General features: G+C 41.8%; 1 protein-coding gene across 8 annotated transcripts in view; it reads right to left on the bottom strand.

Annotated features, from left to right (window-relative positions):
- The window catches only part of RAD51B (RAD51 paralog B), a 645855-nt gene that overhangs the window by 100349 nt on the left and 526782 nt on the right, over nt 1–18724 (bottom strand). Inside the window, exon 10 of one of the 8 annotated variants that reach the window (XM_045451382.1) lies at nt 18037–18083. The exons of the other annotated variants lie outside the window; for them this stretch is intronic. Coding sequence (XP_045307338.1) covers nt 18066–18083 — 18 coding nt within the window. The 3' untranslated portion in view covers nt 18037–18065. Of the gene's footprint in view, nt 1–18036; nt 18084–18724 lie in introns of those variants that run through there. 8 annotated transcript variants of the gene reach the window in all.

Genomic DNA, 18724 nt, shown 5'->3' with positions numbered 1-18724 from the left:
AAGCAATGGTTACTTAGAGCTGAATGAATTATTTAATGTTATACTAATTCAACAAATATTTACTGAGAACCTCCTATGTCCCAGGTACTGAGTTAGACAGTAGGGAAAACAAAGATGTATATGATGAGGGCCCTGCTCCTAAGAAACTAAATGGACAGCTTTGAAGTAACCCAGAAGGCCTCAGGAATCCAGAAGAGGACATATGCTGAAAAATACTTGCTTCCCAGCTCCTTGCTTTAGGGTGAACAACGGTCCAAGGCTTTTGTGGTTTAAATGCCTGTGCTTCTAGCTTTTCCAGATCAGTGGTATCCTGGTAGAGTATGTAGCTCATATAGCTCCATAATCTTAAACTGAATTTTCTCTCTCCATCAGACAAGCAAGACTCCTGTATATAACCCAAAAGTCCTACCACATTCATAACCTCCTGAAATCCATGCTTAGCTCCCTAGTGTCTATTTTCCAAACTCTTTTGTGGCTCCTTCCCAACCTGGGCCAACTCACTGCTCCAGTCTCTCCTCTCCCCTCTCCCTCCTGATCACTCAACCTGATTCTGCTGATTAAAACATGGCAGGCACACCTTAACATTTTAGGGACTGTTCTCTCTTCCCTGAATGAACTCTGTTAAAGCCCAGCTCAAATGTCAACTCCTCTATGTAAAGTCACCCCTCTCTTTGCCTCCATTATGAGGCCTTGATTATCAAATGACTCCCAGGCTTACTCAACCCATTCCAGTTGTTAAAATACTGAAATACTGCCATACCATTTGCCAAATAGCTGCTGTTCCTAAGGTCCCCAAGGGCCCCCTTGCTTCGCCAGTGTAGGAGCCTCCTACAGCATCCAGAAACTAAGGCATTAACTGCTTGGCACAGGGGGAGGGGGTAGCTCCAGAACCCACTTCCCCCAAACCTGGCATCTGTTCTGCCTAGTTCCTTCCTATGTAGAACTAGTTGTGAAATGTTTTTACTATCTTCCTGCCCGTCACACTACATTATGGTCAATGGTTCCTAGGCCTGCCGATCCAGCTAGATTTTGAAAACTATGTTTTATTCTCCTTTGCTTTTTCCAGAGCCTAGTCCAGTACATGGTATATGTTCAGTAAATGCCAGCTTGCTAAATGACCACATTTCCAAAATTATTACTAATGTCATCTTAGTTACTTATTTGATGCCACTTTTGAACTGGAAAGAATATTTTACAGCCCATCATTAATGATTAAGTGAGACTAAACCAGAAAAGGTTGTACTTTTGCCATGGAAGAAATGACATCAAGGACTTTCATAAAGCTTAATATGTGGCAAATAAGACACAGCTAACTAAAACCCAAAAATGATTTTTTAATTGCTTTTAAGTCACTTTTTATCTGAAACTTTTCAAAGAGCCTTATAAACCAGTAAAGCTGTTTAATACAAGTTTTATGCTTTTTTTCTCTCTACAGTAGTGGAGGTGAATAGTGAAAAGGCCATAAGAAAATGAAGGAGGAAAAGAGCAAACATAAAGGGAGGAAGAGAAAAAGCCAAGGATGGAATCACCGAGAAAGGAGGAAGATGAACCTGAATAATCATAACTGGTCTTGGGGTACCTGGGTGGCTCAGTCATTTGAGCATCCAACTCTTGATTTCAGCTCAGGTCATGATTTTGAGGTTCATGATATCAAACCCAGTGTTGGGCTCCTCACTTACAGCACAGAGCCTGCTTGGGATTCTCTCTCCCTACCTCTTTCTCTGCCCCTCCCCTGCTCATATGCACGTGCTTTCCCTCTCTCTCTCAAAATAAATAAACATTAAAAAACTTAATCATAACTGGTCTCTACCTAATAGGAGGATATAAACACCAATTTAATAATAAAGTTTCTCATCATTAAAATTTTCTGGCTTCACATTTGTACATAACTATGAGCATCCAATGTGTATGCTATTCGGTGCTCTTTCTGTTGTAAGGCACAGCAATGCAACTGAGACTAAACAAAAAAGGAAACTTACTGGCTTACGTAATTGGAATGTTCAGGGGTAATTGACCTGAGGCACAGTTGGATCCAGGGCCTCAAATGATGACTTCAGAACTTACCCTTCTTCCCCATGGAACATTTTCTCAATCTCTTGGTTTTGTTTCCCTCTGGGTTGACTTCACTGACATTCTCAAGTGTGTTCCCTTTGTACAGTATCCAAAATGGCCACCAGGAGCTCCAGGCTTATATTCTACCAATTTAGCAACTCCATCTGTTCCAGCAAAGTCCTGGGTTTACTCTAATCGACTTAGCTTGAGTTAACTGATTACTGCAAACCAATCTCCATAGAAATGGTATGTGATTCTTCCTTTGGTCAGACCTCTAGACAGTGAGTACAATCAGTCCTATCTAGATAATCCAGGCTTAAAATTGAAGAGGTGCATTTTCTTATAAGAAAATCAGGGTGCAGGTATTAAAAGAAGGGGTAAGAGATCAAGGGCAAACAAAAATACCAGATGTCTACCATGACTTTTATGAAGCTAAACAATCTAGCGGTTAAAAGTCACTTTAGAGTTGAACAGACCTGAGTTTGACTTCTTTTTCTATCATTTATTAAGTGTTTTAAGCTTCAGAACATTTTTTAACTTCTCTGAGCCTATTTTCCTATCTGTAAAATCAGGGTAATCATGCCCACTTCATGGTGTTATTGTAAAAACCCACCTCCAAGTATATTGTAAAGAAAATCTTTGTGTAGCTCTCTTCATGTGCTGGTCACAAAAAATGGCAGCTGTTAATGTTACTACCAGCATTCCCTGGGGCAGTTGTAGAAAGAGCAAAGGCTCTTTCCTACAGAAATAGGTAGAAAAGAAGGTGCATAGCCATAGCCTAGATGCAAACCATGGTGCTGAGTCTTGTCTCAGGCTCTCTGGAGTCCATTGGCTTGATCTTGATGGCTTGATCCCCACCTCCAATTTCTCCCCCCCCACCCCCCGCCTCCAATTTCTTATATTCTTTCTCAGCCCAATACCACGTGGCTTTCTCTCTACTGTGCAAATTTAGTAGGATGGGTGATCCCACTTGTTGACCAAATTTATCACTTTCTTTATACCTATTCATGACTTTGGAAAAGTCCTAATTATAGATTTTCCAATATAAGAATAATATGACTTGAAAATGGCCAAAACCTAGTTACAATTTAAGGTGAGTCCACAATTAAGAATGCTAAGTATACTAAAGCCAGTAATTTTATGATCTGTGGCCCAGTGATATAGACGGAGGAAGTAGGGATTCAGGAAAGCCAGTTGATTTTAAGATATATCTGCAGAGGTATACCTTAACCTTGTGAATAATAATTAGGAACAACAACAACTAACAATTACTTAACCTCTTTATGCCTTAGTTCCCTCACCTGTAAAATGGGAATAATAGTAGCTGCCTTACAGAAGTGTGATAATTAAATGGATAATTGCATATATAATGGTAAATGTTTAAGCACTTGATAGATGTGCTTAGAGCCGTGTGAAGCTCAGAACCTTGTGAAGCTGGGAAGACAAGTCAGCAGTCTCTTTCCCTGACTTGTCCCTTTGTTGTAAGCCTGTGGGCCAGCTCTGTAGCCTACCAGCAGAGTGTGAATGTGGGAGGACATCCTGTAGTTCTAGTTTGCTGTTGGCTTTAGGCTCCATAATGAGGGTCTCTGCCTACCTCTGGACCTCATAAACACAGACTTGAGAGGAAAAATTTGCCAAAGTTCAATTGCATATCAAAGAAAACCACAGAGCCAGAGAGAGCTCCCTGAGGACCCACACAGCCGCTTTGTCTACTGCCAAGCCATGGCCCCAATGCATGGATACGCCTGTAAGCCAAGAGCCAAAGCCACAAAGTTCCACCAGTTCATTTAGCCTTGGCATTTCAACGTACTGAGGGATCTGTTATTTGGGTTGTTGTCTCATTGTTAAGGGGTAAAAACAGAAACATCCCCGTCATCGGAAAACTGGTTTACTAAATTCACCACCACTACCCCAACCCCACCCCAAACCCTACCGTGAGAATAGTTCCACTGCCTTATGTGACGAAATGGAGCAAATGCCAGCTTTTCCCCACTGGTGAACCCTGATCTCCCTGTGGTGATTCTTTCCCACGGGCTGACTTGGATGGGCCAGTTTCTGATCTTAGGGTAGGTGCAACCCTGTAGCCAACGCCACCAATGCTCAATATGGGCATGGGGTCTATCCATCTCAATCCCTGCCTCTCTAAAATGAAACACTCTTGATAGTTTAATTTCTATTCCAATAGCTTTTCAAATCTTCCCTAACATTTCCCTCCACTAAAATGTACAAAAAAAAAGATTCATAACTCCTTCCACGCCTGGAATTTGCTTGTTTCTTCAAACAATGCCCCAAAATTCAGTGACTATAACTTTTCTCCTTGGCTGCTATGATGCTTTGACTTCCAAAACATGTCTCCAGATGGAAAGCTACATAGAGGACTTATACAGGAGAATTCTGAAGTCACAAATAGTAACTTGTCTTTGGAGACATTTCTTTCCTTTAGGTCGACAAATACATGTTGGGCATCTGCTCTCTGCTGGGATTTTTAGGAGCGAGTCAGCCCTGCCTTCTAATTCAGCTGAACACCTAACATAGAGGGAAATGGCAGCAGGTAATTGTACTTACAACCCTGTACAAAGGAAACCCAGAGAGCCACTTTTTCATGGTGGTTGAGAAGAATGTAAAAAAAAAAAAAATGATATCATCAAGGCCAGGCCACGCAGAAAAAGTAGGGTTTCTTCAAGTGAAGGACATTCCAGGCAGGTATAGCATGAACAAAGGAAGTCAGGCTGGAAGGTTCTAGGCATTACCACACAGTACAAAATCTTACTGGAAAACATCTCAATGATAAGTAAATACTAAATTATGAGTAAAGAAAAGGTACTTAGCACTAGGAATACTTATCTGTGCATTCTATTTGAATGTTCAAAATTCATCTTTTACTAGAAGAGCTTTTATTATTTGAAGGACACAGCTTTTTTTTTTTTAAACAACTTTGCATTTTTGGAAAATGTGGTCCTTGAGAAAAGACTTATGTAAGGCGGGCAAAGGTCAGTGTCTTAAATTCTGCAGTGGCCAGGATGGAGGCAGACTTCAGAATTCCCATTTTCTGAATTACCATCAGACCACCCCGTCATCTAATCAAACTAGCCCCGTGTCTTAGTTTTGAACATTTGAAGATGGAAAGAAACGTGACAGAGCAAAATCTCAGATTCCTTGGCTTTCTCATTCCTTGCAAAATCTACACAAGGCTCACATATCACTCTCTTCTCATTTGGTCAGCATCTGAATTTGTTTGGTTGTCGCGTGAGTGATGAAAACGTAAAAGCTATGTTGATATGTACAGCATGTGGACAACCACTCCCAGGTTCTCTCTGCTCTGAGAATGCCAGAGGTACATGTACACATTCTTATACACCCAAACAGACTCTCGGTCCACTTGTGCTCCACTCAACATCACTAGACACTCATTTAAAAAATGCAGCATACTGTGCACCGACTTGATGGGAAGCCACAGGCTGAGTTCTCAGACACTGGCCAAGAAGAGATGGGATCCAACCCATCCCCAGACCACAGGAAAAATACTTTCAACCGCAGAGCTGGCTGCAAAATATTCTTTTTGTAGGAAACAAAATGTTTCCAGCCCTAGGAGTTTTTTTCTTTTTCTTTTTCTTTTTTTTTTTTTGGTCCTTTCACTGTTATTGAATAGGAAAAGCAAATGCTTAAGCAAGAGGCCAAGTAAACATCTAAGGAAACCAAAACCAGCCTCCTCTGCTGGGAGAGTGGAACATAGGGTGAGTGAGTGGCATGCCGGACAAGCCCTGGGCCTTTAGAAGCTTTGGGGCAAAGGAACCCAGGCGATTCTTCACATGTTTATGACCTCAGTTTAATCCCACTCCACTACAGCTCCACTTATTAACTAAATAGTCTTGGACAAGTTACTTCACTTTTCCAAGCCTCAGTTCCTTAAGTGTCAAGTATGAATGATAGTATGGATATCATAGGTTACAGAATAAATGAAGCACATGTAGAAGTTAAACAATGCCCAGCACATAGTAGGCTTTCAAGAGATAGGATTTGGTGGGGCACCTAGGTGGCTCAGTCGGTTAAGCCTCTCTCTGACTTTGGCTCAGGTCATGATCTCACAGCTTGAGCTGTTAGCTCAGACCCTGGAGCCTGCTTCAGATTCTGCATCTCCCTCTCTCTCTGCCCCTCCCTCAAGCATGCTCACTTGCTCTCTCTCTCTCTCTCTCTCAAAATAAATAAACATTAAAAACTTTTTTTTTTTAAAAAGGAATAGTATTTGGTAAGGTAGGTTCAGTAACTCTTACAGGTCACTGTTTATTTATTTTGAGAGAGAGAGAGAGATAGAGTGCAAGTGGGGGAGGGGCAGAGAGAAAGGGAGACAGAGAATCCCAAGCAGGTTCTGAGCCATCAGCACAGAACCTGACTCAGGGCTCAAACTCACAAAACTGTGAGATCATGACCCGAGCTGAAATCAAGAGCTGGAGACTCAACTGACTGAGCCACCCAGGTACCCTCAAACTATTTTCATGGATTGTTAGAACTCAAGAATTCTAGCTCCCACATTTTATAAATAAGGAAACAGTCCTAGAGAGATGAAAAGGTGTAACCAAATTAGCCAGTAGTAGGCCCAGAGCTAAGACCCAGACTGCAAACTAAATGCAGACGGCAAGCAGAGTTAAGGCAACCCACATCACAGAGTACACATATGTTGTTGGTTGGCAGTGGATCTCAGACTCTAGTGTTGCCCAAGAATCACCTGGAAAATGTGTAAAGATGCAGATTCCTAGGTCTACCCCTGGCACTACTGATTTAGTCTGGGAAGGCCAAGGAATCTGAGTTTTTAACAAGCTCTGCAGGAGAATTCCAAGAGGTAGTCCTCTGTCCTCTGGTCAGAAAGCATTACAGGAGGAAGTCATTGGCCAAATAAATACCTGAGCCAAGTGCTAGGGTTGCATCCTATAGTTAGCACAAACAAATGATGTGGCAAGCCCTACCATAAACAGTGAAGTATATTTTCATTGTACAAAATAGTAAATGAAGTATAACATGACGTTGTTTCTTCTTCTGGATCATTAACTATTTTGTAGAAGAGACACCTACAACTCATAGTTGTTTGCCTAAGATCACATATCTAATTAGAGACAAAGTTAGAACTTAATTCTAAAATATCATTATCTTTTTTCACAGTGGAGAATCTCTTCTTTCTAGCTACTTGGAGGTGAATACTGTAGGCTTATGTATGTATGATATGTATGTTATATGCCAGAATCCATGAGTTAATTTTAATCTCTGACATGATAAAAAAAAAATCATCTTAGCTTTTTGAGGTGTTCAGATGAACAAGTCCTCTCATATTATTTCTGGGGCTATAATTTATTCCATCGGCTCCCTTGTAGGCTAATGGAAGAAACTTAGTTAGGAGGAAGAGTAACAATGCCATACAATGCTGGACATTTCAGAAACACCAGAAACTATTCACACTGGTGCACACCACCTGCTCCCTTTTCATTACATTCCTACTTTTCTATATAAAACATGTATCTGACTCCAAGGTATATGAAGTTTTGTACATCATCAGATAACCACATAAGTGTCCTTGTTATTGGTTCCTGTGCTAAAAAAAATTGGGGTGACTTCCTAGACACAGCCCAAATAAATCAATATGTGATTAGATTCGGAGTCATTCTCCAAAGGATGGAGTTTCTGTTGTTCCCTGGAGTGATGGAGCATGTAAGAGTCTCTTAGCAATTTCTGGGGTTTTGCCCCAAAAGACTAGAAATGATGGTTACGTTTTTTACTTCTTGGTTCAATACTGAAGGATCTGACAAGGTACACAAGTACAGCCCCTTCACTTCTAATTTTCTCTGATGAATGCTTTAAGACAACAATTATCTTCATTTCCCAAGAGACCCTTCCGAAAGTTGTTATGAAATGCGGTCAATATAGCAAAGTGAAGCCATGGCCTGTTTGAAGAAAATCAGTAATGTACTCTGCAGTTGGATAATGCCTATTGTCTCAGAATCTCAGAATGCTCAAACTGGAACATTACTTAATTGGTAATAGTGGCCTTAGAAAAGATTTATTATGATTTAGACCAATCTTACAACTATTGTTGGCCAAAGAATTCTCCTCATAGAATCTGAGGTGAATCGGAATTAGAATCCAAATACACAGCTAACCATTGAGCATCCTTGCCCTCCTGGAGAGAATTCTGGCCTTTGGAGCTACTCCTCTGCTCCATGTCATCATTGCATTCAGAAGTTGCCAACTTCTCTGCCACCATGTGAACTCATTAAAGGATGGGAGTCTGCCATACTTTCAACAAGGGAGGCCCAGGGTCTTGATGTCTATGTACAGATTCTGTTGATTTCAACCCCCCCCCCCTTCCAAGCATATTTCCAGCCATTAAAATGTTTCCTGAGCTTAGATATAAGTGGAAAGTTTTGGAAAATCCCACAGGAAGGAGACTGGGCCAAGAGAGCTCCTTTTCTCATGCCATTCAGGAAGCACTGAACAAAATGTTTGCCCTCCAAGACAACTCGGCCCAGGAACCCGACTCTCGGGGCTGGAGAATCATGGTAGGCAGAAGAGCTCTTTGGGGAACAGGGGCAATAGAAAGTATTTGGGTTCTTATATTAACCATGTGCCAACCACAGAGCTTACATAGAGTGTACCAAAGTCCATCAGACAAAGAGGACTCATCCCATGTAGTTTAAGAGAGAGAATTTAATGTTGGAAACTAGTTACAAATGTGTTGGAAGAGCCAAAAGGAAAACAGGGGCAGTGAGGCAACCCAGACACTAGCAGCAGTAGGAAGCCACTGCCATCTTTAGAGCTGGAGGAGCAAGGGAAGAGGTGCTGTTACTAGAGCTCAGAGAATGAAGCTGCCCAACTCCAGCTCTTTGTGGAGCTGGAACCACACAAAGGTAACTAGTGTTACTGCCTGAGACACCACTGGAAGCAGAGAGAGGGAGGCAGAAATACATGGCTCCTCCCATACTTCTGCCCTCTACCCTCTCTCCAGGGCCCCAAACTAAGCAAAATCAATGGAAAGGGAGCCTGGGAAATACAGATTGCAGGATCAGTTCCCTGTGGTACCAAGCAGAGCAGGGGAAAGGCAGGGAGGGGATCTGAGCAAAGAAGCAATTGACTGGCATGGCCCACTAAGGAATAGATTCCTGATTCCCAATTTGTAAATGGGGATCTTTTAGAAAACCTTGAAGCGTAAACTGGTGGTCCTCCAAATTAGTTAGTGGTTCCACATGCTTGGACTTTAAATTTGCCAGAATTCACTGGAGACAAAGACACAGTTATCCATAGGGCCTTCTCCTCTCTGAGCTCAGGGGCTTCATGCAAATAGTTTATACCTTTCTCTTTCCCCTGCAGGTGTTTCCAAACTTCATTTTTCACACATTCTGATGACCATTGTCTTTTTGTAGAAGTCAGGTTCTAAAAGAAGGAAATAGTGCTGAGGGTGGAGAAGAGAATGATGGGCTGGAAGCAATGGTGGGGGGCGTGTATAGGGAAGGAGAAAATTTTGACTCAAGATTCTGCACAATTATAAGAAATCTCTTCTGATCTCCAAGCTAATCGCTGATAGCACTCATCGAGGTCTAGGAGGAAGAGTGGAAGCAGCAACACTATCACATAAAGCAAGGCCAGCTCTTCTCTCCCTCCCAGGCCTGCTCATTCTCCTGCACTAGCCCATTCAGTGGGTGATAACCTCATCTACTCACATCAGAAACAACCCCACCTTCCAGATCCTCTCTCTCTGTACTTAAGTGCTACTGACCCTGCCTCCTGACCATCTCATATCTCTTCCTTCTTCTCCATCTCAGTGGCCACTGCTTTGGTTCAGGTCCTCATTTCCTTGCATCCTATTTCAAACCCATATGGTAAACTTCTGCCTGAGAGAGCATTGTAACATACAGACCTGATGTCATAGCCCGGCTGAGAGTCTCTCAAAGGGACTTCTGAGAGCCTTCAGGGTCAAGTCTGATTTCTCCTGCCTTTCTTTGCTTTGCCTTTATATACAGACTCCATTTCTCCACACCTACCCATTGTACAGACACTCATAACCCTCCTCAGTAGCACTAAAGAAGGACCATTTACAGTTCCCACCCCAAAGCCTTTGTTCATATTGTTTTATCAGCTTCCTTACCCATCTTCTGGTAAATCCTGATACACTGTCCAAGTGTTACTTCAAACATTATAATATCCTCTGAATCCTTCCGTGATCAGGCTTTCCCTGCTAAGAATGCTGACCATCCTAACTAATAGTGATGCCCACACTATACTCTGTCACAATTCCCTCAAAACCTTCCTGTATGTATTTATATGTCTTTCTCTCTCAAATATGTATTCTCCTTCTGCTATGGTTCTTCAAGGCAGGAAACTGGGCTTTGACCTCATATTCCCAGAATTTGGCACACCTATCTACCCAGAAAAGATTTGAAGGTAGAAAAAGAGGAGGGAAGGATGGAAGGAAAAGGGAATGGCCAATACAAAGAAAACTTAATGGTCTAGTCTAGATGAAAATACAAGAGTTAAAAGAGGATCTATGTCTATGGTTAGAGCATACACAAAGGACTATTACTATAATTACAGTTCTTAGAAGACTTATTGCTAAAGATTTTAAGCTGTAACATATACCATCTCTTAATTGAGGAAAAATATTAGATTTTTTGAAGATGAAAAAAGTGACCAAGACTTCACAGATGCTGTAGCAGTCACTTAGCCAACTTATTTCAGTGGGTTTTCTTTGAAAATACTTGGCCTTTGGACAAAATTACGCAACATGTAATGAGACCCCCTATGCACGGGGGTCCCAGAGACAACAAAAGATTTTGGTAGAAATGCCTGCTGTTTAATTTAAACTGAGATTAGTGGTGGTTCCTGAGACTGGCCTTCTCAAGCCAACAGGATCAAATGCTAATAGATTCTGAGCAAAGCCAGTCACAGGGATCTTGGAGCAAAGTCTAAATGAGAAAAGGGAAGAGGGAGGTATAAAAAGGTAAGGCTAGTGCCAGGATGGGGTCATAAGTAGGAAATGGAGATCAGTCACAAAGAAGAGCCTAATACTCCAGTGCATGGTCAGTATAGCAGAGTATGTCTGGAGAGAATACTCTATAAATAGCTACAAATAAGGGAGAGCAGCTTGGTATAAGGAGGCTATTGAAAGGTTAGATGCTTACAACCCTGTTAGAGAACATAGAACTGCCAGAGTTTCCCATTCCAAGGGACACTGACTGAATCTTCATTAGGGTGCTGGGATAATACTCTCAAAGAAGAACACACAACTTTGAAAAAATTTTAAAGGTAAACCATGAAATTGATTACTACGTGGGGAAAGGGACTTTGCAAGGAGAGAATAAAGGTATAAATATCATTTATATGTCATTCTACATCATCCATGAGGAAGAGATATCTCTACAGGGTGCACCATGGTACCTCCAGGGCCCTGCAGGTTCTCACTCGAGGAGACCAGGAATGGGTAGGCACAGGTCCGTCCCCACTGTGGGCAAGACTCCACAGAGACCTTTTCTTTCTGCTTTGATAATAAATATCAGACATTGAAGCCAAACCCAGAACATGGAAAAGATGCTGGCTGGAAAGGCCAGAACTTGGAAGTTGAGAGAGGAAGGACCAATATTTCCCCTGACTAAATGGGAAGATTCAGAGGACCATGTCCCATGTAGCTCATTCTTCCTCAGGGGTGTTCTGTTGTCACACAGAACAACATTGTTATAGGAAATAACTGATGATTACTTAACAGAGATAGAAAAAGCTCTCTCAAGGCAATGACTCATTGCACTCTTTGAGAGAAGCATTCCACCTAGTGCAACCACTGAAGGTGGCCACACCACAGTGGTTAAATGGAGAAAATTTCTGCAAGTAATTCCAAGCAGCAGGCATTAATAACCTTACTTTAACGTGGGACTCAGTATATGATAAGAGTTAAGAACCCAGGAATGCAGGGGAGGGAGTGTATGTATGTTCATAGGGGATAGGGGATTCTTAGAAGTCATGTGATTCAGAGCAATTTTTTTTGAAGTTTATAAACTTCAGTGTACTCATCTATGAAGGATGCCTAGAAATATATGGCTCATAGGGTAGTTGTGAGGCTTGAACAAGAAAATGCCCAGAATGCACTTAGCAGAGTAGTCGGCACAAAGGAAACTCTCAGTAAATGGTTAGGTAGACAGAGCAGAGAAATGAGAAATCCAGGGCTGTAGGGGCTTTGGGTGGTATGTTCTTAATCCTTCCCAGATATACCAGGTGCCTCTGTTCTAACTTTTTAAGGTTGATAACAATGAACCTCGTTCTAGAGGTTTGACATTCAGAGAATTCTGTTACTTAGAGTCACGGATCATAATCCCAGCTCAATCTCTCCTTGCCAATTCTGAGTTAAGGATTCAGCAAGTAGGCGGTGGGGTACAGCCACTGTAGCTTGGCTCTCTAAAGGTGTTCTCAAAATCATAGTCCCTTTGGTAACAATAAAACAAGGGTCCAAGACTCAAGCACACATGCTCTTTGTCCTAGATGCCAGAATTCTTAAGCTCTGCCAAGTCAAGAAGGGAAACTTTCAGAAAGATACCCTCTGTGGAAAATGTCTGCTTCAAACATTTGAACTCAAAGGCAGTTGCCAGGGGCCATTGATTTAAAAATCCATGGAAGGTTATGGGGTGGGAGGCAGGGAGAAAGTGTGGAGGGAAGAGCAACAGGGCAAGAGGAAGGTTGAGGGAAGGAAAGACTGAATACGGCAATTCTATGGTAACTGAAAATTCCAAATTATTTACAGCAGTAGAAATTAGGAAAGCTCAATCATTTATATGGCAGTTGACAACCAATCATGCATTAGATAATGTTTAGCATATCATAAAATGTTATGATAACATAATCAGACTTACCAAAATTCAAACAATTCTAGAGGTATATTTGATTTGTTTTTCCTCACACCTCCATTGTGTAAATCCTTTGTCTGCTTCCCATCCCCCTACACCTAATTTTGTAAGCCATTACAATTTTGGAAGGGTCTGAAGCCCCACCGCACCTACTGCCCCAATCAGGTTGAAACACAAACCAGCATTGTACCATGTTATGACCCTCTTAGCCACAGCGGACCCTGGGGAGAAGCAGAGACCACAGGCCCGGGCAGCGCACTGCTTGAGCGAGCATACTCCCCTGGCAACAGCAACCACATGACGAATTCTCCAAGCTGGATCTGCTTCAGCCACATGTGTGACAAGCTGTGCTATTCAAATCACACACACAGACAGGGCAAGGAGCAGTTCTGAATCACAGTCACATGCCAGGAGGATTTCTCAGCCAAATAATGGCAAGAGCAAGAGGAAAGAAAGCAAGAAGCAGCTCATCATCGCCTTCCTAATGTCCCTGGCCCCAGGGTGGGAGGTGCTGTTCTAATATGTAATTCAGTAAGCTTTGGAGGTAAGCTAAATGACATTCTAGATCCAGTCATCCTTGGGGAAAAATTGGCGAGGAAGATAATAAGGACCATTCATTGCAAGCCAGAAGAATCATCACTAAGGCAAGGCCTCACTTTCCAGCACTTCATTTGATTCCTAAATTAAAAAAAAAGAAAAAGTGCCTACATCTCAGAGGACATGGTATAGCAAAAAGACTTAGGACTGGAAGTTAAACAGACTTGGTTTCAAATCTTGATACTACTACTGAATACAAGTTATTTATCCTCTTCGCTCAGTTTCTCTATTTGTAAAAAGGAAACTATACCATCTATGTTAAAGGCTTGTTGGGTCAGCGCAAATAATGCATGTAAAAAGATCAAACATGATACCTGCAACCATCAGTAAGCAATAAAGACTAACCCCCTTCCCTTCTGAGACAATGAAAAGGGCTTTACATTAGTGTTGCCTGGAGCACTGGGTCTGAGCAAGGATGCTCTTCACTACCAAACTGCGGGATCCTGAGATGGCAGGAAACAGGTCTCCACATGGCTGCCTCCTTCCCTCTGTTCCACTTTGACTTTTGTAAAATAAAGATGAAAAGGTTAAAAAATATGATAATCACAAAGCTTCTCTCATGCCAAGAAGACCAGGCAAACAAAAGACCAGAAAACTCCAAGCTTCCCAAGCCATCATATGCCTTCAGCCTATGAGATAGGCAACATGAAGCTCAAGACTAAGGGTGACCCTCCATGAGCACAAGTTACCATTTGTGGGAGAGGGGCAGAGAAGACAGCCTTGTTTGCAGGATGTTGTCTATAAAGAGTCATTCAGCTGGGAAGTCCATGCTCACTGTGAAGTCCAACTCAGAAAAAGTCAAGTATTCATATGTCTGGACCAAAGAGCTTAAAATGCTGACTTTCATCTGGTAATTCATCGCAATGTGGGGTGGGATGATGCCTTTATACATACATATATATATATTTTTAAATATCAATATATATTTATATATTATATAAATATATATATAATTATATTTACATATTATATAAATATATATATATATTTTTTTTTTGCAGAATTCTGTAGAACCTCTTTATAAGCCACTGAAAGTTTTAGAGCATATAAATACCACTTTGCCTGCAAACCCAGTAATTTGATTGGGCTAGGGGACATTTTTGCCCAAAGTTTTTCTATTAAAAGTCAGCACAGTAAAGTGAAAATAGCAACAGATTAGGAATTAGGAGAATTTAATTCCAGTTCCATTTCTGCCACTTATTACTTGTGTAACCCTGAATAAATCACTTAACCTCAAATTGCTTACCCCCATCTGTAAAATGAAATGGCCAGAATACAGTGTGGTTCTGAGGACCACCCTTGTGAGAATCACCGGAAGTGCTTGCTCTTGCTGAAGGGTCACTGGGGCAGGGCCTAGGAAGCATCATTAACAAACACCTGTGATTCTTAAGCTTGCTGTAGTTGAACATCACTGGATAAGATCATCTCTAGGAGGCAATCTCAGATGGAACGTTGTTGTATCCTAAATGCCTTTGTTCTAAGTGAAAGCACTGGTTCATTTGTAAATCAGTTCATAGTTTATGTAGCTCTTAAATTCTTCTCTCCCCTTTGCTTTTCCTAACCAAAGATGTTGCCCCATTTTCTTCTCAGTCATAGCTAACCAAAGCCAAAATACAACATCCTGTCCAACCTTCATTCTCAAATGAGCCAAATGCATTTCAGTGTCCTTGACTCCCAGGTCACTGCCTTGTCCAAGAGATCTCATAGCTATTTCCTATGTTGTTTCCCAACTGAAAACACGTCTCTTCCCTAGCCGACAACAAGGTCTTCAGTTTGGTTCCAAAGCCCTGTGTCTCTTTCACTTCCTGCAACAGCTGAGATTTCTCTGGAAATCTCTCATTCACATATTTGCCCTGGTTTACTTACTTAGGGAGTTAGAGCTGGAAGGGTCACTGCATAAGGGGATTTGGTACCAGACAGTGTGTAAAAATAAAACTAGTCAGAGCTAGAGGAGAATGACAGAGGTGATAAAATACTGGTAAGATGAGTGGCTCACTAAAGGGAAAGACGCCTAAACACTGTGAGTGGATCAGTCACTCAGCCCCTGATGGTCAGAGATGCTGATCCTCAAAGAGAGAAGCACATGTGGTAATTCCTCCATGAAAGCAAATATATTTGATTTACAGTACTATTCTTTATTCATAGATAATGTCTTTTCTATTTTTTTGGTGTGCAAGTAGCTTTTCCTTTTTGAAATGATGATAACACTTAATTTTGTAACTCCACTTGCTAAAAAATGACATTCAAAACCCCATGATGGTCTCCCGCCTTGTTTTGTTTTGATTTTGATTTTAATTTTTCTTGACTCCATGTGGCTCAAAATCTCCTAGGAAAAACTGACTTTGCCCCTCAGCAAAGATACATTATCTATCATGGCCAAGGGAGACCCCCATCAGAAACATGGCAGCAACTGTATTAACGAATTTTTAACTGTCAATTTCCAATGGAAATGACCCTTTCCTTCAAGGGAAAGTTGTATCTACTTGAGCCCATTCAGAGGTAGTGATATTTTTGAGTACGTTGAGTTTTTCCAGAGGGAGTCCAATGAAGTTTGGTTTTTGTAGGTGGTGGGAGAGGCATTGATATTCCTATCTTAAATGTGGAGACAGAACCAGGAAGTGTCCCCTTGGGTGTCTATGTTGTCCTTTCTCAGATGGAGCTTGTCTTTATGCTCTGAGTCTTAGCTCAACTGCATTCATTTGCTGTTACTGCATAATTTCAGGTAGGATTTCCTCAGATTTTAATATATTTGCCCGGTGACCTGAAAAAAAAGAGTCCTTTTAAAAGTCACCATTCTGGGTTCTGCTTTTGTACATTTTCCCAATCTGTTCAATACCTGTTAGAGCACTTCTGATGGAAGAGTGTGGGCAGGGGTTAGATTTCACACTTGAGCAGCTCTGAAAAGGGATGGAACATTTATACCCAAGGCAATGTACCTGGCTGGGATTCTATGTTCCTTTTGCTATTTCTGCAGACATTTATGCTTAAAAAGAAATTTCTCCCACCCCTGCAGCCAAACCTCTCCTCTGGTTGGATACACACACACACACACACACACACACACACACACACACACGTCTCCTGCCCTCCATGTCCTCCTTGCCTAAAAACAGCAGACAGGCTGAGATAGAAATAGAACAAACACAATGACCTGGAACCATTTTACAAAGAGAAATGAATAACCATTTCACTCATTTTTGAGTGAGGGCAACTAAGCCTGAGTTCCTCTGGAGGAATCTGCAAGTAGTGAGACATAAAACTGATTCCATGAGGTAAAACATCCTCTTCAATGTCTTTCTTTGGGTGAATATGATTGTATGCGTGGCATTCTTGCCCCAAACCTACACTTCAGCTTATCTGGGAGAAAAGATTTCTCATCTCTTTAGTTAGTCAGCCTTCCAATAAGCCTATCCAAGCACAGATAGCAGAACTCATGACTTGTGGAAGATGGCAACAAAGATTTCTTATCCTTTCCCTCAGCCAAAGACCCCATGCTGCCTGTTCCCTTAAAGCAGCTGTGGAGCCCCGCTCCCTCACTCAGTCTGGGTCCGTGTTTAGGGCTCTGGTTTGCTTACACAGTGGAATATTCCAACTAGGATTTCAAAGGAAGCCTGGCTGCCACTCTCCCAGAGCCCCCAGCAGGCTGGTTCCACAAAAAGATATTCCTATATTCAGTCTTTGTACAACACTTCTTTATAAGTATCTGCTATAATCGTCAAGGTCTGATGCCAACCTTTTTAACTGACAATCACTGGCACTTTAAGGGAACTATTAAGCTGCGTAACTCAATTCTTATGGGGAAGAGTGATTCCAAATAAGCTATATGGCTTTCTTCTTTAAGACCGGGTTCATGCAAAGATAGGAGTTTCTCTCTCTCTCTCTCTCTCTCTCTCTCTCTGATTTTCAAAAAAAATGTATTGAATGTATAAGTGTCAAGCATTGTTCTGCCTCTGAGGGTACACAAATAAGATTCAGTCACAGCGCTCAAGGGGTTGGCAATCTGGGTTTCACTCACGCAAGAACAGAGACAAATACTAAGTGCATCTGTGGGCAAAACTGAGGGAAAGGGGGCTGATTAAGGCTGGGTGTCAGGAAGTCTTCACAGTGATGGTGTTTGAGTCTTTTAAAACACAAAATGGATACTGAGAGAAGAATTATATCACTAGGAAGGGGACACTAAATACTTCCAAAATGCAAAACAACCTGGGACCTTGAGGAAAACCTAAGGATTCCAGTAGGGATCAGGAGCCTGAGTAGTATTATTGGTCTTGTCAACAATTTACTGGGTACTTTAGGCTCTTCCCCCAAGTGTTCTTCTTTATTTTTTTTTAAGTTTACTTATTTTGAGAGAGAGACAGCATGAGCAGAGGAAGGGCAGTGAGAGAGAGAGAGAGAGAGAGAGAGAGAGAGAATCCCAAGCAGGCTCCACACTGTCAGTGTAGAGGGCTCCAACTCATGAAACCATGAGATCATGACCTGAGGGGAAACTGAGAGTCGGACACTTAACTGACTGAGCCACCCATGTGCCCCTTCCTCAAGTGTTCTTTAACTTCCAGGTGACTGCTAAATAAAGGATGAAAATATTATTATAAAATCCTTTTAAATAAGCCTCCTATATGAATAAGTCACCTCTTCCCCGTTCGTTGAAATGAGAGAGTCATAATATTTCATCAAGAGGGTGTGAAGCTTTAGTTGGGATTAATTTATTTCATTACTCCTTCTAGGGCACTGAAAAATTTGTATAATCCCCATACGTGGTTTGTAGGAATGGACTTCATGATGATTTGATGAGAAATAGTATGAATATTTCATCAAGTTTTTCATCTTCTTTTCAAGTATTAGCACCCTTACTTCAGCTTTTCCAGCCCCTCATGGCAGCCCGCGTGGTCACTGCAAGCGCCTCCTGAAGGAAGGTCTCAGCCCATCCGTTGTGCATGCTGTGGCCTCAACAACCCCCACAGAACCTTCTCTGCAGTGGGGCCCGCCCTCTCCTCCAAGCTCACCGAACTCATCATGCCCTGCGGCATGTACCATTCACACGTTCACCTCTTTCCCCAGTAGACTGTGAACAACTTCAGGGCATCAACTTACTCCTATTTTGAATCTCTGGCATCTTACATGGTGACTAGTGAATGAGGTGTCAAGTGAATGAGGGCACAGACCCTCTGCTCTTGTGACAGGGCCAAACCCAACCTGTGCCTTCT

The sequence above is a fragment of the Leopardus geoffroyi genome, chromosome B3 (genome assembly GCF_018350155.1).
Source record: "Leopardus geoffroyi isolate Oge1 chromosome B3, O.geoffroyi_Oge1_pat1.0, whole genome shotgun sequence".
NCBI classification, from domain to species: domain Eukaryota; kingdom Metazoa; phylum Chordata; class Mammalia; order Carnivora; family Felidae; genus Leopardus; species Leopardus geoffroyi.
The sequence above is the reverse complement of the archived record's forward strand: the minus strand, read 5'-3'. Positions and strand labels throughout refer to the sequence as shown.